Here is a 26,591-nt window from a genome sequence, read left to right as displayed (position 1 = left end):
ATAGAATTTTATAAATTTTAATTTGACTTTTGATCAATAAAATGCATCCATGCTGAATAAAAGTATTAATTTCGTTAAAAATCTTTCTAACCACAGACTGTTGAATGATAGTGTTTTTTTGTCTTTTGACTTGGAATATGTATATTTTGTATAATAGTATATAAGCATAAATTCTGTCAAGGGTGTCAAAACTCCCGACTGACAAAATACAAACACAAAATTATATTTGTGTGATGATGTGTTTTTGAGTATTTTTATTTTTTTAAATATAAAATTCAAGCATTTAACCACAAACATTTAAGATCATGAGGAGCATTAATTCAGTCAGATGTATCCAAACTAAAGAAAAATGAATGTAAAAATTGTATAGGGTGCTGCAAAGGATGCAGCTCTAATAGAGCACCACTAGGGGACAGTTGTTACCTATGAACGAGACAGTCTGGCATTGTTTGTGAATGATTAGAGTTTGCTGCTCAGGATTTCTTTCAGTCAGGCAATTTTATGGAATACAGCCGCACTGATTGGGCCCAGAGAAACTTTCACTCTCAATGCAAGCCTTCCATAGAGAGAATAAGGGACTCATTCACCATCATACACCTAGACTTCGTCATAGGCATATAGTAGAGAGATGATGAGTAGGAAGAGATGTGCTTCTCTTTTTAATAACCTCAACCCCTAAGGATGTGCATGAATACCATGAGATGATGAGTAGGAAGAGAGTGTGCGCCATACTCAGTAGTTTAACAGATGAGCTGCCTGTCGCCAGCCCAGCTGTGTGAGCTCACGACTTGCAGCGAATGTTAATCAATGTGTTTGAGTCACAATACGCCGAGTGTGAGACGCTGTAGAGAGATCAGACTTTGACCGTAGTGCCCCTCTCCCTTAATGTCAAATGTGCTAGACCGTATTGCCGCAGAATGTCGGTACAAGTTGTATTAAATGAGCGCAGTTTCACAGAGTTTCATCAACTGTGAAATTAATTTAAAAAGCAGACTCATTCACAATCAGAATGTTAAATCTGTTTGAATATCAATGGCATCTTCGGAGTATTGCATAGTTTGGCATAGTCAGAACTAGTAGTTTATTTGAATACCATAGATAACCTCCAACAAAGCAAAGGGAAGAAAGTTTTACTCAAGATCAGAAGTTCAGAGATAAAAGAATGACTCTCTTTGTCTTTTTCGATCTCTCACGCAGCTGAACTTGTTGAAAGAGGTGCATCAGGATGAGCTGGGCCGCATGTCTGAAGATCTAGAGGACGAGTTGGGGGCTCGTACTAGCATGGACAAAAAACTGGCGGAGCTCCGTACAGAGGTGAAATGCATGTACATTTTCTGTATCCTACCCATACTGCACTGTTTTGCATGGCACAGCCGGTTCAGTGTCACCTCAGGACACACACTGTGATCTACATCAAAGCTAAACACCCTCAGGGCTTTAACATCCATCCTCTGTCTTCCTGCATTTTGACTAGCACGACACCAGGCACCGCACCCTCTGTTAGTCAAGCTGGCGTAATGACAGAACGCTGCTCTAACACATTCCCAGCATGCAGTGTTAGCAGCAGGGTGTTGCTGAGATGAACCTGGCAGGAGAGAGTGACATTATGCACTTTGATGCGCTCCATAAAGAGCACTGCCACTCCCATGTGTCGGCTCAGATCCGCTGCATCCCCTCATCTCCAAAACCCCACAGTGACCTCCCTTCATCTCTGCCCTGAGGAATCAAGACATTTCACAGGCACTGCCTCATATCAGCAATCAGACATTATAGAAATATGAATGACCAGTTGGTCTGGAGAGAGTTTGGGGTATGCCAGGAAAGTCAGCCAGCACTTAAGGTAAATCTAGAGATGATGGTTTCCCATTAAGCTGCTTTTAGCAGCAGGTCAGAACTGGGAAATCATGGAGAGCCCTTCACTTAGTTCAACATCATTCTGGTCTAGTAGGGGGGGCTGTGTGCTAATGCAGCATTAGTCCTTCCTGATCGTGGGTATGTGCAAGTGATATACTGTCTCTTCATATTTTATGTATTTATTTATTTTATGAGTTTTGCACACAGTATTTGCATTAGCATTTTTAGTATGTTTTAGTTAGACCAAGTGCAACAAAAAATTAATTGCAGTAAATTCAGTCCAAATTATTTGCATAATGCTTTTTACGAAACAAATGGTTCCAAAGCAGCTTAACAAGCTGGTTTGGGAACCTAAACCTACATAATAAAACTATTTGTGTGAGTGTGTGTATTTCAAAGTGAAAAAAAATTAACATGACAAAAATTTACTTGACATTTCTGCAAAACAGTTTTTCTTTTAAAAGTATTTATTTACTGAATTTAACGGAATAAAAAAATAAAACTAAAGTAGTAGCATTTTGTACGAAAAAAGTGGGGGAAATTCCTAAATGAACAATAAGACTGTATGAAATATATTTGAAAATATTTTTTTTAAAGTTTTCTAAGGTTAATACTGTTTTAAAATCATATAATTTCAAATATTACTGTTTTTACTGTGTTTTTAATCAAATAAATGCAGACTTAGTTAGCATAGCTGGCTTCTTTCAGCATTAAAAAAAATCTTCCTGACCACAGACTGTGTTGTACAGACATGGATAAATAAATGAATACAATTCACCTACGCTCCATGAAAAAATATTAGACCATTGTGAACATTTACATTCAGTTTAAATGGTTATGATGCATATTTTGTTTTTTAGTTAATTGATCGCCTGTCAATCGAACTCCCTGCGAAGGGTCAATTATGCAAAAATTTTGTGTTAAAGATTTGGAAATGTTGGTAGTAAGCATTTATTTACAAAAATTACTTTATTGTCCTCATTAAATTTTTGCTTTGTAATGTGTTGTCATGTCTCCCACTTCCCTCACTATCTTATGTATAATATGTGTGTGTATATGTGCAGATGGAACGTCTGCAGGTGGAGAACGCAGCAGAGTGGGGTCGTCGGGAGCGTCTGGAGACGGAAAAGCTGGCTCTGGAGAGGGAAAACAAAAAGCTGCGTGCCCAGATGGAAGACCTGGAGGAGCAGCTGGCACGCAAACGCAGGCAGGCCGCCAGCGCCCTGGACACCGACCTCAAGACCATCCAGTGTGAGCTGTTTGAGAGGAACAAGGTGAGAGGAAGAGAGTACTGTCCGCACACTAGCCTCAGACAAATAATCACAAACTTATCAGTAAGCATTTCTCAACATCTCAGCATCAGCTCAGATTCTACTGAATAGCATTGGAGAGATGGATGAAGTGTGGCGGCAGTTTGCAAAGCATCTGAGCCTCTTCCTACAGTACAATAATTCCAGGCAGTGTGACTGAGGTAAAGAGGCCATATCCATCAGATCCTTGCTGCATGACCGTGTATTTATGCAATAGCTGCCACGCAGTTTCAATTTTTTATCTTATGTTGTATATTGGCTGTGCTGAGAAAGTTGTTCTTTTTGTGTGTGTGTGTTTATAAGATGCTATTTAGACTCTATTAAAGTAGTGTGTCTCAAAATCTAGACACTTATGGCCACAGCCCTTATGAGCAGCCATTAGCGCAGCCAGAGATTTATGAAGTGATCCAATGCTCCCTTCATATAGACGCTGTAAATCACTCGCTCACCTGCTCTCTCACTTCTGCCTTGAAAGTAGGAAAGATTTAAAGAGAGCAGTGAAGAGGGAGAGATGAATATGAGCAGAGAGAGTTGTTTTAGAGGTGAGAGGTATGCTGAAGGGAAAGGAATGGAGAGAAAAAGGGTAAGAGTGAGCTTAGCATGTCAATTAAACCAGTAACAAGGGAAAAAGGATATTGTGCAAGGAAACGGACATGTAATCCCTGCATGTGAGGCTCAATGTGTTGGCTTATTTGTTAAATGCACAACATATGGCCATCTGAGAAGGGGGTTGCATTTTTGTGTGTGAGTGTGCGTGTGTCCACATGCTGTTGCACATTCCCACACAAGTGATGTCCTGATAGTGCAGTCTGGGAGAGAAACACAGAGAGATTGATGAGCTTGCTCAGGAGCTGTTGAAGCAAATGGATCGATGAGGACAGGAGCGGAGAAACAGGCCACGGCGCACTGAGGACAATGCACCATCACTGACAAAGAGAACAAAGTGTGATTGATACTGAAAACATATCCCGCTCCAGTCGCTTTCTCACTTTCTCACCAGGTTTCTAATATATATATATATATATATATATATATATATACACACACTAAACATATTTATCAAAAGTGACTGTAAAGACTTTTACATATAAATGCTGTTCTTTTGAACTTTCTCTTCAAAGAATCCTGAAAAAATGTATCATGGTTTCCACAAAAATATTAAGCAGCACAACGGTTTTCAACATTTGTAATAATAAGAAATGTTTCTTACGGAAACAAATCAGCATATTAAAATGATTTCTGAAGGATCATGTGACACTGAAGACTGGAGTAATGACTTTGCCATCACAGGAATAAATTAATTTTGAATCTATATTAAAATAGAAATCAGTTATTTGAAAGGTTAAACATATTTAAAAAAATATCACTGTTCTTACTGTATCTTTGATTAAATAAATGCTGCCTTGATGAGCATTAGAGATTTCTTTCAAAAACATACAAAAAAAAAAGAATAATTGATTGCATAAATAAATAAATAAATAGATACATTTTCACCCCATAGGTCAAAAGATTAGAATCATTAACATTTTTTATGTTTTTGAAAGAAGTTTCTTATGCTCACCTGTGGCTATTAGCATACAAACGAGTTTTTTGGACTTGAGAAGGAACTTTAAAGATTGGAAGTTTAATTGCATATCCCTACTTTAAGGCCTGTATCATAGCCCGTTTTAACATAGTGACTGGTGCCCATCTGGAAGGCTACATGTTGATTTGAAAGGAATTCATCAGGTTGGCTGAGGCTCAGTCAGACCTCTCAGTCTGACTGTGACAACGCCGCGTGCACAAACGCAGCTGCAGGTCGGCACATCACATACACACACATCAAAAAGGCTCCAGGTGAATAGTGCAGGTGGAAGTTCTGCTATTGGTTCTGCTGTTGTCTCTATGTGTTTTGATCCGGGACTCGTGGTTTTGTTTGTGTGCATGACCTCTTACAAACTTCAAAGCGTGTTTGTGTGGGGCTAATTTATGATGACGCTTGTGATTCAACAAACAGGAATTAAATAAGTATGCCTCCATCCAGATGGAGGAATGTGAGCAAACCAGGCTGTAGGTTTTTTTTATCAAAAAGGCTCCAGGTGAATAGTGCAGGTGGAAGTTCTGCTATTGGTTCTGCTGTTGTCTCTATGTGTTTTGATCCGGGACTCGTGGTTTTGTTTGTGTGCATGACCTCTTACAAACTTCAAAGCGTGTTTGTGTGGGGCTAATTTATGATGACGCTTGTGATTCAACAAACAGGAATTAAATAAGTATGCCTCCATCCAGATGGAGGAATGTGAGCAAACCAGGCTGTAGGTTTTTTTTTTTTCTTTTTTTTTTTTATTCCTAAAGGGTTTGTTGAGTCTAGAGTAGGCAAGCTTTGAACTGGAGTTAAAGTCTGTCTCTTGCTCCCAGATCAAAGAGAAGTTTGTCTTTCTGAAGGTCAGTTTAATACCACACTTTTTTAAATCTCTCTCGGTCTCACTCCTTTCGTAATTTTTTCATTACTCTCTCAACAGATCATTCACAGTACTAGTCAAATGTTTGACAAACTATATTATGATATATTATCAAATGTAGAATATAGTAATAAAGTCAACAATGAAATCATAGACTCACTGTAATTTGTTAGTGTTTCTATATTGTAATCTGTGAAGCTCTTTAACCTGCATCGTGCTAGAAAAGAGCTATCCAAATCATTTTATTGTTTAATATTAATGTTATTATTATTATTATTATTATTATAACTAAGGAATAACACAAATGGAAGTATGGGAATTGTGTAGTGAAGTAATAAAAAAATCTAATTATAAAAAAGTGACATTACTTTTATTATAAAAAAATATGTATAGGCACAATTTACATTTATATATTTATTTTAATTATTCTCATTTATTTTGTTATAATGTTTTATTCTGATCTGTGAAGCCATTTGAGTTGTATTGCATGCATGAAAAGTGCTATTCAAATTTTAATATTTATAATTATCTTTTATTTTTATTATTATTATTTAAAAAAAATAACACATTGAAGTATAGAAATTGTGTAGTGGCGAAACAATAAATAATAGCTGATTAAATAGTAAGTTAATTAAATCTATTGAAGTTTTGTGCAGTAATATAAAAAAATATGTAGGCACAACTTACAATTGTCTGCTACATTTATTTTAAGCATTTAAGCAAAATAATTTAGATCAAAAAGTTCATGGAAAAACAAGTCTTGCCACCTGTGAGTACTGTCATCTGTATCTCATTCTTTTGCCATATACAGCTGTGCTCACTACGTTCTGTTCAACATCTCTCCTTAAAATCCTTCAACATCTGGCCAACCACTTGCATCTCCACACAGGTGTTTATCCCTCCTGCTCTGACGGTGTAGAGACAGAGTTCATTCACCAATCACAATGATTAATGAGCCTATATTGGCTGCTCATCTGCTGCTATTGCTCCCACTTTCTGATGGAAATGTGGTAAACAGTATTGACAGCCAATGTGGGAGCCCATGTGCTCTGTTTTGCCTCTCTGGTTTTGGAAGCAGCATATGAAACTATGTGTGTCCGTGTGTGTGTGTGTGTGTGTGTGTGTGTGTGTGTGTGTGTGTGTGTGTGTGTGTGTGTGTGTGTGTATAAATCAGCTCCTCTAGTGTGTTACATCTGGAGTAAGCCAGTGTGAAATGAATTGTCTTGCCTCTCAGGTTCTGGGCTGCTTCTCCAGAGGTTTTCCATTTGGGCCTGCTGTGTTTTTCTCACAGGGGTCGCCCTTTACTGATTGAGGTGTCTCACACACATTTTTCTCTCCTTTTTTTATTTTTCATTCATCAGTGTTTGCCAGCTCTCATTCCTCTAGCTTTGTCCCCTAAATTGTTGACGATTATTTGATTTTTATGCAATGCAAGAGCTGAAAGGTGAGGTGTATAATTTCTGCACCACTAGCAACAACAAAATGGATTTGGAAAAATAACCTTTTCCAAACAAGTTTCCTCCACCAAACTCATGCCATTGGTTGAGGCAGAAATTTATATGTCAGGGTGTATTCACACCAGGAAAGTCCGTTAGTTCACTTGCTTTGGTCCGGACCAAATACAATGTTGATTTTTTGTTTTGTTTGGTGTGGTTCGCTTTCACACTTCCCTTTTTGCAAGTGAACCAGAAATTGTAAACAAAACCACTCTTGTGCTAAGGTCATCCATTCATTGGACAGAAATTCTCAAGCATACCAGAGTTCATTTGGAACCGGACTGAGACCACCTCATCAGCTGGGTCTCGGTGCGGTTGTTTGGTCCGCACTCGAGTGCGATTGCTGTATTCACACCTGCCCAAAAGATCCGCACCAAGGGGGGAAACGAACTTAAGTTCGATTCAATCTAACCAAACAAGACAGGTGTAAATACACCCTCAGAATGCTCAACTGAACAGAAAAATGTAAACTTTAAACTGCATCCATCAGGAGCAGATTAGATATTGACAATGAAAATCTACACACACCCTGGTGTCTTATCCAGCATGGTTTATATAACTGATGTCAGTGTTAGTATTATTTATATATTGTTATGCCATTAATTATTATTTATATTTTAAAATAGCTTTTATTTTCACATTTTAATTTTAGTTTGTTTTTGTAAAGTAGGTGGTTTTGTCATTTTTATTTCTTTTTATTTAAAACATTTTTGACTAGCCTTTTTATTTTTATTATTAATTTTTATTTATTAATTTGTTTGAGTAATTTTAGTACTTCAACATTAATTAAAAATTTTACATATATTTTGAACAACATTGTGTCAGAGTCACCAGCAACGCCAGATCCTTCAGCTCCACCCGCTCATTCAAAATCACCAGAGTTCTGATGCACTTCACCTGTCAGCACCAATCAGTCACAGTATAAAGCCACCTACCCATCACCACCTCAGTGTCTGGTCTTGTTGTTCACTAGCGTACATCAACTTCCCTGGCTACTTACATGCTCTACCAACCTGTTTGGTCCATCCCATTTGAATCCATCATCTTCTGTCTTCCTCTGAGCACGTTGACTCAGCCTCATCCTGCAAAGAAGCCTCAGTGACTGTTCATCTAACACCGTGTCTACACTGGACGTGAGCGGTGCGACGCGACAAAATACTATAGAACCCATTATAATCAATGATGCTGTCTACACTGGATGCGGCGCGGCGTGACACGTCAAATCCCCAACAGTAAACTGCTGCCTCGTTCTATTTATGACGTACTGACACAAAATTCAAATGATTTGCAACGGTCGCTTTGTCGCGTCCAGTGTAGACAGAATTTAGCTGTTGCGGCGCAGTGTGACACGGCACGACAGCTGTCGCATCCGGTGTAGACACAATGTAAGTACTAGCTCAAGATTATCTACTATATTAACCATCCTCCTGCATCTCCTCCGCCTGCCTCACCAACTGTCACACCTCCAGCACCAGAACTGATGCAAGTTGACTCTTACCATCTCACTCGTATGGAGCGTCAATGGAGAATGAATAACGGACTCTGTCTGTACTGCGGAGCAGCGGAGCATCTGATATTCGCCTGTCCTGTCCGTCTGCATCAGGAGCCCATCTCCTTTCTGGTGCTGAAGGGTTCAACTGCCAACATCATCCTGGGATACCCTTGGTTGACTCAACATTCCTCTAAGGTTAAATGGAACACTAGTGAGATCCTACAATGGAGTGATGATAGCATCCAGAACTGTATATCCTCTGTTCAGAAATCATCAGCACTTAGATCAACCATCATCATCCATGATTAAGAAGGTGGCTATCTGTTCGACCACAATTGAGAATCCAGAAACCTTGGAAGCTCCAGAGATTCCACCTGATTACAGGGCATTCCAGGATGTCTTTAGCTAACAGGCAGCCACTGAATTACCACATCATAGGCCATGGAACTGTGCAATTGACCTGCTGCCTGGGGCCACGTTGCTGAAGGGTAGAATTTACCTGCTGTCCATCCCGGAACAGAAGGCCATGGAGAGGAGTACATAGAGGAGGCTCTCAAACAGGGATTCATCCACCCTTCTACTTCACCAGCTGGATCCAGTATCTTTTACGTCGGTAAGAAGGACGGAGGCTTGAGGTTCTGCATTGATTACCGGGTCCTGAATTCCCAGACATTCAAGTACCAGTATTCACTTCCTCTGGTCCCTGCTGCCCTGGAACAGCTACGTGGGGCTCGCATCTTCTCCAAACAGGACCTGCATAATGCATGCAACCTCATTCAGATCCGCGAGGGTGATGAATGTAAGACCGCATTCGTAACACCATCAGGCCACTATGAATATCCGGTGATGCCATATGACCTCTCCAGCACACCCTCGGTCTTCCAGGGATTCATGAATGAAGTGTTCCAGGAGTACCTCCACCGCTTCGTGATCGTGTACATCAACAACATCCTCATCTACTCCCGGAACCTGGCCGAACATCACCACCATGTGAAACAGGTCCTTCAGAAGTTGAGAGAGCACCATCTGTACCTCAAACTGGAGAAGAGTGAGTTACACCATGATACCATCCAATTACTCTGTTACATCATCGACCCTTATGGCCTTCACATGGACCAGAGGAAGGTACAAGCCGACAGAGATTGGCCTCAACCTACCACCTTCATGGAACTCCAATGTTTCCTAGGTTTTGCCAATTTCTATCGCCGATTTATCTCCAACTTCAGTCAAATCTGTGCACCTCTCACCTCACTTCTCAGGAATAAGCCCAAGTCTGTCCTGTCACAGGATCTGGCGAGCCTGATGTACCTCCTCCTCCAGAAATTGCTGAGGAACAATACATCTAACGAGTCAACACTATCCTGGACTGCCGGCGACGAGGCGGCCATCTGTAATATCTCAATGTGGATTGGGAAGGATACAGCCCAGAAGAGAGATCGTGGGTTGCACGTGATGGTATCCTTGATCCTGCCCAATTGACTGTCCTGCACCCAGGGGCCATGGCCATCCTCATCTCCGCATCTTGTGGGCATCTGGAGTCACCTGTGGAGGGGGGGTACTGTCATAGAGTCACGAGCAACGCCAGATCCTTCAACTCCACCCAATCCTTCGCCTGATGTTTTATTTTTATTCAAAATATTCATAACCATGTTAACTAGTTTGTGAAATATCTGATATTCTGATTCACAAATATGTTTAAGTATGCAATTTGTGTTTTAAACACATTTTAATGATCAGTTGCTTTCAATGATCATGTCGGTGTCACAGAGTCACCAGCAATGCCAGATCATTCAGCTCCACCCACTCGTTCACAATCACCAGAATTCTGATGCACTTCACCTGTCAGCACCAATCAGTCCCAGTATAAAGCCACCTTCTCACCACCACCTCAGTGTCATTTACCTGTGTTGTCTCCATGTTTGTCAGCAAATTTGTCTGAAAATAATGACAATTTTCACTTTTGGTTGAACTCCTTATCTCTTTAATGTTATGCTGTTGTCAGTACACTGTGTTAGTAGAGTTCCTATGTGTTGGTACCATGCCCACACATTAGTCAGCTGTCCCACGATCCCACGCCAGTCAGCGGAGGCCTATTAGCGCAGGTCTGAGTTTAAATTAACCCATTAGCACCTACTGCTATGGCTTATTTATGAGCCACTGAGACTGATGTCCCAGTTAGCCAGCACTGACAACATGCTATTAATGCTGATCTACAGCCCGCTGTCTAACCCAAAGGGACAAACGACAAGGTGGACGTATGTATGTGTGGAATGTGCTGTAGAAAATGTGTAGAATGCATTAACTAAATGATCCAAGTTTTTCTTATATTTTCCTGTATTTCTCATTGACAAATCAGTTGAGGATCTGAGCTCAAGGAAAATATTCTTCCAGATTTGCATATTTGTTGATTCAGAACATTTTAAATTATGATGTATAAGCCTAGACATTGATATGTAAGGGTTGAGCAGCTCTGATACCGAAGTCTGGGTCCAGGGCTTTTTTTTTTTTTTTTCTAAAGAGCTCTCGGTCAGCAAAAAAGCTTTCTCTCAGGACCGATAGGAGAGAAAAGTTGGTGAGGTGAAATGAAGGTTAAACAGAAGGCAATCTGCAAAAAAGAGGGAGAGAGACTGATGAGGATGATGATATGAGGATAATGTGCCGAAAGAGAGTGCAGTGTTCATCTCACTTACAATACAGAGATTGTGAGAGGGGGGAAGAAATGGACGGATGGACAATACAATCACAGAGGACAATGGATCCACACTGTGAAATTGCATGGAGGTAATGAAGGTGAGACATAGATGTTGAATGGAAGAGGTGACGTAAGAGAGTGAGAAATAGAGAAGGGGAGCAAAGGAAAAATTAATTGGAACCTAAGAATTGAATGAGGAAAGTAAGAGGGGCTAGATCAGGTGAAATAGTCTCACTTTAAATCTGATGTCTGGGTTAAATGTCATGTGATGTAGTGAGAATGAGGCCTTTCTTGCATGCTGCAATTTATTGCTTCAAAAATCCTTATAGCAGTGCACCAACATTACCAGCTCCGCTCTCCAGCACAAGGCCAGCAGAGGATCATGGTTGTTTTTGTCTGTGCGTCTGTCTTGTGGCATTTTAATGAAGCTTTGTTTAACCTATTTCAAATACTGTGTTTAAATGGTATTCTAAATTCTATAATGGTACTCTATATATATGTATGCATATATATATATTTACACAGTGGAGATCAAAATTAGAGAACAATCTATAAATACTTTATTTTTTTCTGACATATTGATAATCTTCATCTCTCAAAATTTGGAGGAATATTAGCTGTTGGTATACCACTGGTATACTAACATGTTTGACAAAATAAACAAGGCATTTCAACAAAAACCTTTATTTTGTGGAAATTAGAGAACAGTAAACACTGTAGCATGAAAGAAGATTACAGCTAAAATTTTGGAGGGTTACAGCTGTCAAAAATTAGTAGGAAGTGTAGAGGCCTTTGCTTTGAATGACTTCAGCACATCTGCGGCTGCAGGATATCACTAGTTTCTCAGACTGCTCTGGTGTGATATTGGTCCACTCTTCTTCCAGTCTCTTCCATAGTTAGTCTGGAGTGGGTTTCTTAGCCATAACATTGTTTTCAAGGAGATTTTCAATCGGGTTTAGATCAGGAATCTGGGCCCGCCATTTCATTATTTCAATGTTCTTAGCTTCAAGGAACTGCTTTACTCGTTTTGCAGTGCGACAGGGACATTGTCTTGCATGAAAATTGCAGGCTGATTGGGAGATGCTCACAGGGAAAGGAACTGCATGCTGCTGAAGGAGGTTCTGATAAACATTTGCATTCACTTTGCCATGTAGCTGTAGAAGAGGCTCAGCTCCTGCTGCACAAAACATCCCCCAAACCATGGCACTTCCTCCTCCACCTTTCACTGACTTTACGCACTTGGGGTTCAGTTTTTTCTCAGTTTGACGCCAAACATAATGTTTCCCATCGGACACAAATAAATTAAACTTGCTCTCATCACTAAAGTGAACTTTGGACCAGTTCTCCTCTCTCCACACAACATGCTCCTCAGCAAAGGTGAGCCTAGCCTTTTGATTCTTTCTGCTGATGAGAGGCTTGGTCATTGCAGAGCATGCTTTCAGTCCGACTTCTCTTAAACATGCAGAGACGGATCCATACCCTGTTCAGAGCTGAACTGGCGAGCAATTCCAACTACAGTGATGAACCGATTCCCCATTGAGAATCTCCGCATTATCCTGTCTTCTCATTGTCTTATGTGGATGACTAGCCTTTTTGGGGGACTTGAATGAATGAATGCCATTGTAAAGCTGCAATATTCAATCTATTTGGAACGACCAATTTCTCTTGCAGTGGCTGAAAGGGTCATCCCTTTAGCCTTCATCTGGACTGCCTCGTGTTGCAGAGTTTCAATCATCTTCGAGCAGCCCACCATCTTGAAATCTCAGTGAAAATTAGAGGAATGCTGCCAGTTAAATAGGGTTTGTCATATAATTAAGAAAATTAGCATCAGGTGCCAGATTAACACCAATAACTTGGAGGTATCTGTAAGTGTTCTCTAATTTTGATCAGAGTTCTTAATATCTCATATAAGGTTTTTTTATACTGTGCTTCAGAATTCAATTAATTTATGAAATATGCTTAAAAGACTGCCCTTCTACTCCCGTTAGGATAACTTCAAATAGGACTAACCAGTGACCATGAAATGTAGGAAATTGTTGGTTGCTCTCTAATTTTGATCTCCACTGTGTGTGTGTGTGTGTATGTATACTGTGTGTGTGTGTGTGTGTGTGTGTGTGTAATCATTATTTAATTATTTAAATTTTAATTATACATTTTTTTCTTATTTGTGACCTTGGACCACAAAACCAGTCATAAGGGTATTTTTTTTTTAAATTGAGATTTATACATCATATGAAAGCTGAATAAATAAGCTTTCCATTGATGTATGGTTTGTTATAGAACAATATTTGGCAGAGATACAACTATTTGAAAATCTGGAATCTGAGGGTGCAAAAAAAATCTAAATATTGAGAAAATCGCCTTTAAATCCTTAGCAATGCATATGACTAATGATAATATGTTTTTGATATATTTAAGGTAGTAAATTTACAAAATTTCTTCATGGAACATGATCTTTACTTAATAAAAGAAAAATCGATAATTTTGACCCATACAGTGTATTTGTAGCAATAGCCTCTTTTGTTACTACTTATGTGCTACTTATGACTGGTTTTGTGGTCCAGGGTCACATTTATTAGTTTTTAAAATAATTTCTTTGCATAATTGTGACAAACAGAACAGGTCAGTGTGTTACTCACCTAATGAAGTGATTAGCCAAGTGGTGAGTACCTTGCATTTGGCTGTTACTTGATTTAGCATGTGTTAATTTTGGACCCTGTCTGTAAGGTTGCTTGTTAAAACCACCAATCTGCCTGAAGACTCTTAGGGTGAACTCCAATTTAGATTCAGGCAGTTTAGATTGCTCACAAAGCACAATTCATTTGAAAGGCACAGCAAATTCTATTTGTAGACGGCACATCCATTTTCCTGGCCGGTTGGACTGCATGTTCCCTGCTCCCAGGTCAGGGCCACTAAAAGCCACAGACACTATTTTATCATAGCTCCTGGTCCACTGTTTTTGCCCACTGTGAAGCTGGAGAGAGTGAATCATCCTCTCAGTCTGTCAAGAGAAATAGTGTTAGGAAGGCACTAACTGGCAGAGAAACCATTATGGCTTCAGCGGCTCCTACATCGCCCCCATTTTCCCATCGACTGAGGCATCCCACCCCCAGACCACGCTGTCTTTTAGCTGTCTTCTAGACCAATTTAGAGTAGACGTCACAGTTACGTCACTTGCAGCTGCGCGAAATTCTCTAGCCGTAAAGGCTATCTATCCCGGGTTTTCTGCAACCATGATGCGCGCGCATCCTGAATGTTTACAAACCTATAATTGGTCTATTAGACTTGATCTAATCCTCAGCTGTAATGATGACTGTAAGGCAGGGTCAGGGGGTTGTGCTGGATTTTAGTTGCACTTGTTTAAGGTTGTGTTCATTAGAAGATGCTTTCTTATGTAAAGCAACCTAATGTAGGCATTTCTCCCGAAGCAGTGCTCAAGGACTCCATAGTAATAGGGACTCTCCAGATCATGGATCCCCACTTAGTGGATTTGGAGTTACAACCTTATTTTACTAGTCCAGATCTTTAGCCACTAAGCTACCACAAAGTCCCTTGGCAGCCATATTCGTAACGCCCCTGGGCAGCTGTTTCCAGCCATGCAAAAACAGCTCCTATCTACTTGAATAGAGAAAGACTTGAATTTAATTTGAATGTTTGCATAATAATAATATTAATAATTTATGTTATTGTTTATATTAAAATGAATTTTATATGACTATTTATTTCATTTTTGTGCTCTTTAATATTTTTTGGGAAACCATGATACTTTTTTCAGGAGTCTTTGATAAATATAATTATTTATTAATTATTTGAAATGGAGAACTTTTGTAACATTATTAATGTCTTTACTGTCACTTTTAATCAGTTTAATGCATCCTTGCTCAAAAGTATTAAATATAATTGATTAAATTGGTTATAGTAATGTTTTAGTTTATATTAAAGTTAATTTTAAATGGCATTTTATATTGTTGTATTGTTGTATGTTTTAATGAAAATTATAAATTAAATAATTATATAGATTGTAGTTTATATTGAAAAATACTTTAAATGAGCGTTTACAACATTTCTGTTTTTTCTTCTTCTTTTTTCTCTCTTGGGATGGTCAAGCTAATTAATGTTGTAGAGTAAATTAACAGTCGATTGAGCCTTTTAACTGCAGAGCAGGGCTACAGCCTACATATTGAGCGTTATGATTTCTCCTGAGTGTTACATACTGCATCCTCTGCCTCATACAGTCTCTGGCTGCTATCATGGCTTGCTTGTATAACTAGTTATGTGGGTGTGAGGCAACTTTATGTAAATATATATGCACACCAGGAATGGAGTTTGCTTTTTTCCTTATGTTAGATTCGAGTGAGAAAGCCTGGGTTAGTTTTAAGCTCCAGAAATAAAACCTACTGTATGTCAGAGAACTGCAAAGCAGCCAGAAATAGTTTGACCTATTTATTTAGCTAAAGCTATTTTCTCCAATATAATTAGGGGTGCGCCGATCAGATATTCAAAATCGGTATCGCTCCGATACTGGCATTTTCTGCTGGATCGGGGTATCGGTCAGATGAGACCGATCCAAATCCGATATAGTGCGTATACTATTCTGTGTAATTATTAAGCCCCACGAAAGCCACAAAAACATTATAAAGCACCATACAATTTTCGTGCATATTTCAAGTGTTCTGAAGCTTTTCCATAGTTTAATGTGAGGTACAGATGAATATTTAAGTCAAGTTCACGTAAACTCTTCTCTCCGCAGCGGCTGTCTGTCATCCTCCATTCAGCATTCAAATTGTGTGTCAGGACAACTTTGATGAAAGGTTTTGATCCACTTCAAATGTTGACTACTATAGTATATATTTATATATAAATATATTTATTGTTTTTCATGAATGTATTTTACAACAATATAAAGAGCAATGTGTAGGCCTACCAGATTTAGCCCTACACTTATTCACTTTTATTTGTTATCCACTAAATGTATTTTTTTCACTAAAAGTTTAGGATTTTATAAAAATTATTGTGCACTCATGAGTAACTTTTTCTAGAGTAACTTTTGCTACTGAATTTTCCATTAACCTAGTTTATAATAGTATTTTTGTCATAGGTTTTGATTATATTTTTTTGTTTATTTTTTTCTTTATAATGAAGCTGTCTATATTTAGTAGATTGCGTGTAACATACAAGAGTGATGATTGACCTACACATTGAGGTATAGAAATTCTACCCTCATTTAAAAAAACTGCGCTGGTATCGGATCGATATCGGTATCGGCAGATACTCAGAATTTTTGGTATCGGTATCGGTTCTTAAAAAGTGTATCGAGCCATCCCTAAATATAATTCACTAAATAATATTATATATTTCAACCTCCTAAAGCCTTGTCTGCTTTTAGCTGGCTATGCATGAAGCCACTCGATGCACACCGTTTAGTGAGCATGTCAAAAAGCTCTGCTCCCTGCTCTCGTTGCTGCTGCATGAAAAGCAAATTGAAAAGGAAATCGAATATTCTAAGACTGTGCATTTATGTAATTCTGATCTTTTTAGAGCGGGAGTGGGAGACAGAGAGATGTGATTGTGTCTAGCGTCACAAGGTGTATGTTCTGAGCACAGTGGGCCAGATGTTTAAGGAGATTTCAGGATCTGAAAGCCAGTGAGGAGGAAACAATTAACAGCCTTCCCCCATGCGGCTGTACAGCTTCAGCTTGTCTTCGCTTATCTTTATTAATTTATTCTGGGCGTATGTGTCTGTTTGCATTCATCTTTATATTATTTTACTAAGTATTTTTTTGTCTTCACATCCTCTCGTTGTATTCCCATGTGTGTAGAACTGTATGTCTAAATCTGTGTGTGTTGATCAGGTGTCTGTTCCCATATCCCAGGTTTCCATTTCTCACTTTCCATTTCCTTCTGCTGCAGTAAATTTCTGTAGCATCATAGATCATTCATCAAGACGTGGCATGTTTTATTCATCCAGCCCCCTCTTTCCTTCCACTTTCTTTCACTATCAAAACACTCACCAAAGATGGCTAGGCCCAAATTACCCCAGATGAAAAATTTTACTTTTAAGTGGAAAAGGCTGTTAAATCACAGGCTCCTTTTTTTTTTTTCTCTCGATATGATGTCATTTGTAATTTTACCCCCGCCCCCCCACTTAACATGTATTTTTCATCTTTTCAGATGGTTTCTCTCAAGCTAATCTCTATCTTTTCTTTGAAGTTTTCTACTTTCAAATACACCACTGTTTTGCATGACCAAAGGAGCTTTTTTTTACCTGACTCTATCATTTCACAAACTGGATTTACAAGTCAATATATAGTTATTTTTTTTCTCCATATCATTGAACTTGGTTTGGCAAGGCACATTGCTAGTAGTGTAGCAGCTGGGGCATGATTAATAGTGTATGTGTATGTATGTATATATATATATATATATATATATAGAGAGAGAGAGAGAGAGATAGATAGATAGATATAGATACATAGACATTTTTAAGAAATAATCACACTAATTATTGCATTAAATTTACATATACATTGTTGCAATCTGTTATTTTAGTATTATTTATTTTTGTAGTTTTTATTAATATTTTTAATTAGCTTTTATTTTTATAATTCTATTTTCATTTTAATTTTTAGTAATGTTGTTATTAGTTTTTTTTACCTTTCTAAATAGTTATATTAATAGGTTTCTAATAGTTTTATTTCGGTTTTAGTTTTTAGTAATTTTATTATTTAGTAAACTTATTTCTTATTTTATTTATTTTTAAAAATAAATGTATTTGAACATTTTCCCAACATTGTTTTAACCCTTTCAAATTAAATGGGCTGTTTTTTTGCTCACGTAACTATGCTTACTCAGGGGTGGCAAGTTTGCTTTCAGGTCAAATCTAGTTTATGCAGCACCATCTTTCAAAACAGCCTCTTGCAAAGCCTGTAATACATTGCGACAAGTTCACAAAATAATCTGCACACAAGCTGTTAAGGTCTGACTGACGTGATCAGGGATCAGTCACTCTTCCCTATAGATATGCAGTGCTGCATGTGATACCCCACAAACAGTTTTTTGGCTTAACAGTTTATAGCAGTTATTTTTACAGATACTTTTTACATATTTCATTTTCAATCTCTCTACAACCAACCCAGAACAAATTGACTTAGAAGAAACTAATTAAAAAGTTATAATCATTAAACAAGTAGTAATATAATATAATAACAATGAATGTAAAATAAAATAATTAATCTAAAATTTTACATTTAGATGGAATGGGAAACTAAATCGGTTTGTTTACATGGTTCAATAAACTCTTGTAGCAAAATATCAAGGTAAAATTCACATAACATGATCCCATTGACTGTTTTTAAATACATTTTGATTTGGCAAAACCACTTGTGTAATCTTTGATCACCGCTCACAGACACGCTTGCACGTACAGGACCTCAGCAGGCCATATTGAGCGATGTGCTCCACATACAGAGCAGTGTGATTTGCTCTGGGGTTAACTATGCTGTGTAACTGCTCTCTCAGTAAAAACACAAGTAGATCTTGTCCTCCTTTCCAGTGACCCAGAAATCAATAGAACACAGCGGCATGAGATTCTCATTCTGCCAGGTGGCTTCGAGAATATAAGTGTGTGTGTGTGTGCTTTTCATTCTTCTGTGTCCTCTTATGCTGATCTTTTAAGGTCTAATCTTTCATATCAGTTTGAAAAGGTCGAACCATTGATGCTAAAAAAGTATGTATGTGGGTATACATGCTCCCACTCTAAAACAAATATACTGTTTGGTTGCTCATGTGATGCAGGTACATTATGAATGAGATTTGTCTAGCTACTTGATTATCCTCTTATATTATTAATGAATTCTGGTGCTTCGCTTTGGCTTCCACCCCCCTCGATCTCCCTAGACTCTTTCTTTCTCTCTCTTTGTTTCTCACTGTTATGGCCACAGCGAGGTTTGTATGAGCTCTCTTTGTGTGTGTGTGTACAGAAACGGGAGAAGGTCAGAACACTAAATAGATCATACTGGGTTAGTTTTCACCTAGGGATATGCACAAGTAATTGTGCTTGACTTAACTGTTGAACGGGTTGTGTCATATACTATATGTTGCCAATGTTATGGAAAAACCATTGCATTATACATGGATGTAGAATTTCTCTGTCAAGTATTATTTGTTATTATTTTTTATTATTTATTGTTCTTTCTTTTAATTATTCATTATTTGACGTATTTAGGAAAAACATCCTCAAACACTTTTTGAACACTTTGATGTTCACCTCAAAGTTGTGGATATAAATGATTTATTTGCCAAGGCTTCATTTATTTTATTAAAATTGCAGAAACAATAATATTGTGATTTTTTTTTTTTTTTTAACAATTTAAAATGACTGTTTTTTAAATATATTTTGAAATGGCAAAACATATATTTTAAAATGGTAATTTGCAGCAGTCATTACTTCAGACTTCAGTTGTACATGATCCTTCAAAAATCATTCTACTGATTTAGTGTCTTTGAAACATTTCTTATTATTGTCAATGTTGGAATACACTTGTGCTGCTTAATATTTTTGTGGAAACCGCAGGGCCAGCGCTACCTATAGGCAGAGCAGGCAATTGCCTAGGACAGGAGTGTCAAAACCAATTCCTGTGTTGGAGCAGGGTTGGAACAAAACTCGAAAACATCCTTCAGGTGCTGCGAAGCAAAAGGCTAAATAGCTCCTAATGCAGGTGTGTGAGTTGACGCCATCTATTTTGGAGTGATTGCAGTGTATTGTAAATATAAACTTGTTCTGTCAATCAGTGTCATTTCTGCACGGATCATTTACTGGTTTATTACGAGTTTAAAAGAGCGCGAGCACTGTTGACGTGCCCAGACGCGATACTTTGAATTTGCATTTACAATGAATGACATTGCGTTGAGAGCTGACTAGCAAAATAGCTACAAAAGTAAAAGCAAAGAAGTTTGTATTCAAACTCAAGAAGCAAACACACTCGAACATGTTTTAATGTTTCAAAAAAAGGACCTCATGTGTGTATCTTCTAAATTCTGCTGATGATTATATTACTGCTCTAACATAACACTTAATTTCAGTTTCAACTAACTAGAAATTAACTTCTATTCTGCTTATAGTGATCATCTCTTTCACTTCCACTTGATTTTTGTATGTAGTGCATATTTAAGGTAACATTGCAGTACATATCGTCATATTATTAATATTAATATTATGACAATATCTGTAGTCAGTATTGATTAAATGGGAGGGAGAAATCCTGCCCACACCCAGCTAGGAAAAAATGATAAAAGCACTGATGTTCATTTACTGAAGTGGTATTGAGGAACTGTGAAAAAATTGCTGAACAAATTACTGCAAAATAGTAGTAATAATAATAATTTCATGACTATAATAGCATCCTCAACAAACAAAAAAGAGATTACCTTAGATAAAGTTTGATTAATATGTATACAGTACGGGTCCAAACAAAAGTTTGAACACATTACTATTTTTATTGTTTTTGAAAGAAGTCTCATGCTCATCAAGCCTGCATTTTTTTTTTTATCAGAAATACAGAAAAACAGTAATATTCAGCAATGATGTGCTAAAATTGATCAGAAATCATGTGACACTGAAGACTGGAGTAATTCACAGAAATGGATTATATTTTAAAGAATAGTAAAATATAAAACAATTTTTTAAAATTGTTATAATATTTCTTTTTTTTTTCCAGTTTTTTGAACAAATAAATCCAGACTTTGAAGAGCATAAGAGACTTCTTTTTAAAAACATAAAAAATATTATGTGTCCAAACTTTTGATCGGTACGGTATAAGTAAAAATATACAAAATTTAAAATGAAATGTTGTGCAAATAAAAAGGTTAGGAATCATATTTGTTTCAATTGCGGGTGGGGGGCCCTCAACATGAACTTTGCTTGTTCATGTATCCATGGAAACCATGATACATTTTTTTCAGGATTCTTTGCTAAATAGAACATTCAGAAGAACAGCATTTATTTGAAATAGAATCATGTCACTTTTAATCACTTTAATGAATCCTTGCTGAATAAAAGTATTAATTTCTTTAAAAAAAAATCTTACTGACCTCAGACTTTTGAACAATAGTGTAAATGTAAAAAACAGTGTTCTGTGTTAAAGACCATTGTATTAATCTGCCCAATCTAATGCAAAATGCCTGAATGGTGAATTGGGCTTCGATGTTAATGTTAAAATGTAAAGAGATCTTTTGGTTGTTTGTTTTAATCAGATAAAAAAAAGTCCATAAATGAGGAGGGTTTTCTAGTGGGATATCATCCCGAGTGTGTTTCACAGGCCCCCTTTATTTCACTTTAGTTTGTTTTGTCTTTGTTTTCCTTCATTGATTGGTACAGTATATGGCGCATACCAGGAACTGTCTCTATTCAGATGCCTCATCATGCCTTGTCTGACCCCAAGTTCAACTTAGACAAATACCTGGATACAGCAGACATTGTCAGTGTTTGTCTTGTCTGATTTAAATACTTGAGGCTGCGGTTTCCGGATCCTAATCAGGGCACAGCTTCTAGTGGCTGTTTTGAGTGGTTTTCAAGATGGTAGATGTAAAGAGATACTTCCATGGCTTTCATAATATAAAAAATCATAGTTTAATGTTTCTGCCTTGCTTTTTTATGTACACTGTTCCCAAAAACTGTATAAAAAAAGGGCAGAGCAAAAATATTCAGTTGTAATGGAAAATAGATATAACACACTGTTCTCTTGTGCCATAGTGGTCCATTTTTCAGAACTTTGTACTATATATACAGTAGTACTATATACAGTATATATGTACTATAGCAGTTCACCTTCTGTTAGCAACATAATGTTCTTTGTTGGTCATGGGGCATTTTATTTGGTGATTAGATATGACAAAAAAAGTCCCTTTTTTTGTGATGAGAACTGAAGCACTGTGTCCCATTGTATTAATGTCTAGGTGGGTACTAGGCTGTATTTTTATTACTGATAAGTTACCAGCTCTTATATAACCTGTGTTCTCTCTAAAAAGGATAGCATGTAAAAATCTTTACTTTGATCTAGGTCTATTGAAGATAGCTCAGAATGTGTTTCCTTTATAATTCATAATGGTACCTACCAGCACCTTTTGTTTTAAGCAGGAGTATAGTAACCATTATAGGACCTTAAGAAATTGCCTTTCACTTTACATTCAAGAGTTTCGTTTTGCTTGGCTGCAGTGCAAAGAAAGAATACAGGGCAGAAGCTTCTGCAAACCAGTGAATGTACTGTACAATCAGTAGACTATAATCCCAATATAGCTAGAGGCGTAATTAATATTCATGAGTTAGGCCGGTAAGGTATATACTGTAATACCCTCTCAAAGTACACACTTTTTATATTGAATCTGTATCAAACTATACGAAAAGTTAATGACACTTAGCAGTATACGAGTTGGTAATGATGATTGGGCTTTTGTATATGGAGCTTGGTGTCAGTACGTCTGCTCTCTTGCAGGAGCTGGCAGATTTGCGGCATGTCCACTCCAAGGTTAAAAAACAGTACCAGGAGAAGATGGCTGAGCTGGCACATGCTAACCGGCGTGTGGAGCAGCATGAGACAGAAGTTAAGAAGCTCCGACTGAGGGTGGAGGAACTAAAGAAAGAGCTGGGCCAGGCTGAAGATGAGGTGAACCGAAGCATTCACTCTAAATTATATTAATTATTGCTTCAAGTGTGTTCTGAGGTTTTCTTTGTTTTGGCCATAGTTCATAATTTGATTCACTTTACTAAATGTGCATGGGCCCCATCATCAAATTATATTATATTATATTATATAGATTTTTTTTTTTTAATTAACAAATTGATTCGGTTTAAAATGTTCAAAATTAAATAGATATAAAATAACCATTGAAAATTATAGCAAACAGTTATTTGATTTGATTATTTGATAATTTTCCACCCATTCTTCCTGTCCGTTTTGACTGTCAGAAGTTATTTTTTAATTTTTTGATCATCAGCTAGGTGACATTGCATTAGTGACTTATTTAAATGAGCAGTATTCTCCGCAACAATTCTCAATAAATCACAGAAAACCAAATCTTTAAGTTTGCTAGACATATACGCACATGATTAATAAATGTAAGCTATAGTGAGGACACATTAAGACATTTTGATCCCCAAACTATGTATTATGCATTTGTTTTAGTTGGATGAGGCTCATAATCAGACCAGAAAGCTACAGAGGTCCTTGGATGAGCAGGTGGAGCAGACAGAGAACCTACAAGTTCAGCTGGAGCACCTACAATCCAGGTAACCAGATAAATATATGCACACGCACTGACTCGGCAGTCTCTCTATAATCTGTGCGATACGTTTGAGAATATTGTGTTCAGTTCAGATGTCTTTTGATCAGTAATGAATACAGGATAAGCTTCTGTTACCCAACATCATGAATAAGATGGCAGGTTTATAGTGTAAACTGTCATCGATTCCCTCGGCTTATTCTCTCTTTCAGTCTCACTCTCTCATTATTCTGCCTGCATTCAGGCTTGCACCTACCCGCAGCCAATCCCAGGCTGCCTGGCTGTGGGTTACCGTAGTAACAGGGAGACTTGAAGCAGTGTTGTGGGCTCAGGCCCCCCGCAGCTGGAGAGAACAGTGACAGGCATGGCGGTGTTTAGAGGGACTTTGTTGGAAAGCTTCTAATGATTAAGACATTCACACGGCATAATTCCTCCACTTCACACCTGTGCGGATACATATGATTAAATTATGAGATTGTCATGAAGACATAAGTCATTTATCTAAAATATGCAGCCTTACAGATTTTTTGTTCTTAACATTGGATTTGTGCAAAGTTATCTTTCCTTTATGGGTATAGGAAGAGATGTCAGTTGGATTCAGTCCAGACTGTTGAGAAAAAAATGGCTGACTTTGTGACATAAAATATAATTGTAATGTAAAGGAGAGGTGCTTGCCTGTGCATGATATTCAGGTGTTAGGGGTGGTTGTTAGAGCATTGCTAAGTGGTTGCTAGGGCATTCTATGTGGTCGCTTACTGGTCCGTGTTAAAAGAGCTCACCCCCATGTCTCAGTGATGTTCTTGTCCTTATATATGAGTGTCCTTTTGTCATTTGTTTTTTTTTTAAATGTATTGTTTATTTTATCGTTGTTCACTGACGAGCTGCGGCAAAAATCGCGCGAATATGAACGTGGTTTTGCGCAGCTCGTCAGTGAACAACAGCTCTGTGTAGTTAATGCTGCTCAATGTGAAAGCCCGCAGGTGATGGAGATTTACCGCTGATTACAGAACCGGCTTAACTCATAAGATGCGCGTTAAATATCGCATGCGATTTATCGTGCAGCCCTAATTTTTGTCTATAGTTGGGAATTTAGTGAATCCTGTTCCTAAACGGTTCAATTAACAATTTTGTACTTTTAAGGAATAAGTATTTTTCTAAAAAAAACGGGGGGAAAAAAAGAAAGAAAAAAACAGTTGCACTTTCATTGCTAAATGATGGAATAGAAAATATGCTTATGTAGGCTTTTTAATTCTAATTTAATGTTTACATATTCTTTTTACTTTTTAGAAGCATCATAAATGTGTCAATAATTAGATTTAACTGTATAATATATAATAAATATTCATAAAATACTGTGTGTGTGTGTTTGTCTAAATATCTGTGTGTCTGTCTGTCTGTATATATGATAGTAATATTTTAGTACAGTACACTGTCAGCAGTGGCAGAAGAATGCATGTGCAAGAACTGTTAATGGAACCAAATTCAAAAAGCATTCAAGTTTAAGTCCCAAAATTTTTTTTAAAAGCCTTTATTATATCATGGCTTGAAATATTAAAAACAAGTACAAATAACACAGACAAACACGCTTATTTTTTTTTTTTTCAATTAGTTATCCAAAGAACACCAAGAGATATGGGCATTTTAATAAGTAGCACTCTCTGCATTATTGCCGTTGTTTAGAGTATTCTTTAAATTATTTTCTCAAAAATGTCCTCAGTTCCCAACCATATTCATGTCCATAGCTCAAATGCTGTGGGATGTTACAATCTTAAGTTTAATACTTAAGCTTAGAGATTTGAACAGACCCCTAACCCCAAGTATGAGCATTAACAATTCTATTCAGATTCTGTTTGCTCAAAAACTTGAACCACTCTGTTGGGAGAAAAGGTTGCTTACTATGCTGTCAGCAAGTGCCATGCATCACAGTGAAAGTGAAGAGTTGAAGAAAGGATGCGAGAACAATCAGACCGCCCCTCTGAGAGGTGGGCCAGGGTTCAGCGCTATAGCAGCGATTGGGTGGATAGGGCGACAGATGGAGCTGAGCGCTTGTCCAAGTTGTCATGGAGACAGAGGATGGTCTAGAGGCTGATTTGGAGTAAGTGTTGTCAAGGTGACAGGAGAAGGCTGGAAATGACAGTATTAAGGAACTGACAGCACTTCAGTCGTTGTGTTGACTTAGAGTTCATACCCATATCTGATGCCACAGGAAGTTCAGAGTGGCGTCTTTTCCCAGCTGGCTCTGACTCTGCCCAATTTATGCCCTGGAGCCAGAATACCAAGAACAACAATATCTGCTGTGGACACAGTGGACATGGAGAAGAGGATCAGATCTCATGATTGAGGTTGGCTCCTCTAACAGGGTGAACTCGCCCGGCGTCCCACTCGCAGCGGCTGTGTTTGCCTGTTAGTCTCGCAGCATGAGACAGCAGCTCTGCTCAGCCCACCGGCAGCACCATTTGGCACCCCCACCGTGCCTATTTGCTTCTTTCTTCATTGGAAAGCTGTGAACTCACAGTCTCTCATCTCTATTTCACCCTTAGTGGCTTGTTGTTGTTCTCTTGTTGTTGTCATCCCTGTTCTAATTCTCTTTTTTATTTATGTCTGTCTCTTCCTCTCTCATTCAGTTTCTACAGAGAGTAGATGGTAATGACTGTATGTGCTTCAGTCTATAATCATATAATTAGGGATGCCCCGATACCACTTTTTCCAGTACTCACCCGATACCGATACTTTTATTTTTGGTACTTGCCGATACCGAGTACCGATACCAATATTTTTATTGCATTTGTACATTTTTAAAATATTGGGTAAAGAAACCAAAAGAGTATGTATAATGTTAGTTGGTTAACTTTATTTATCAAATAGATACAGTAAAACCAACATTTATTCAGACACCTTCAACATTTCTCACATTATCACAGTTTATTCGCTATAGTTTAGAAAATGGTAATAAAATATAACAAGAACTCAGAGTTAAACGGAGTCAGAACAAATTAATCTTGATAATGTTAGATAACTTTGATAGAAAGGTAT

The 26,591-nt window shown here is 37.7% G+C and overlaps 1 protein-coding gene across 1 annotated transcript in view; it reads left to right on the top strand.

Annotated features, from left to right (window-relative positions):
• LOC107700594 (coiled-coil domain-containing protein 102A-like) overlaps positions 1-23,565 on the top strand; it is a gene marked incomplete at its 3' end in the record, with an annotated part of 31,138 nt that extends 7,573 nt beyond the window's left edge. Inside the window, exons 4-7 of the mRNA XM_016502313.1 lie at positions 1,198-1,314; positions 2,919-3,128; positions 22,772-22,942; positions 23,462-23,565. Of these exons, the coding sequence (XP_016357799.1) occupies positions 1,198-1,314; positions 2,919-3,128; positions 22,772-22,942; positions 23,462-23,565 (602 nt within the window). The remainder of the gene's footprint in view (positions 1-1,197; positions 1,315-2,918; positions 3,129-22,771; positions 22,943-23,461) is intronic.
• Between the last annotated feature and the right edge of the window lie 3,026 nt (positions 23,566-26,591).

This window comes from Sinocyclocheilus anshuiensis, unplaced genomic scaffold (genome assembly GCF_001515605.1).
Source record: "Sinocyclocheilus anshuiensis isolate Anshui unplaced genomic scaffold, SAMN03320099.WGS_v1.1 scaffold1099, whole genome shotgun sequence".
In the NCBI taxonomy this organism is placed as follows: domain Eukaryota; kingdom Metazoa; phylum Chordata; class Actinopteri; order Cypriniformes; family Cyprinidae; genus Sinocyclocheilus; species Sinocyclocheilus anshuiensis.
This window is presented reverse-complemented; position numbering and strand designations above follow the sequence as displayed.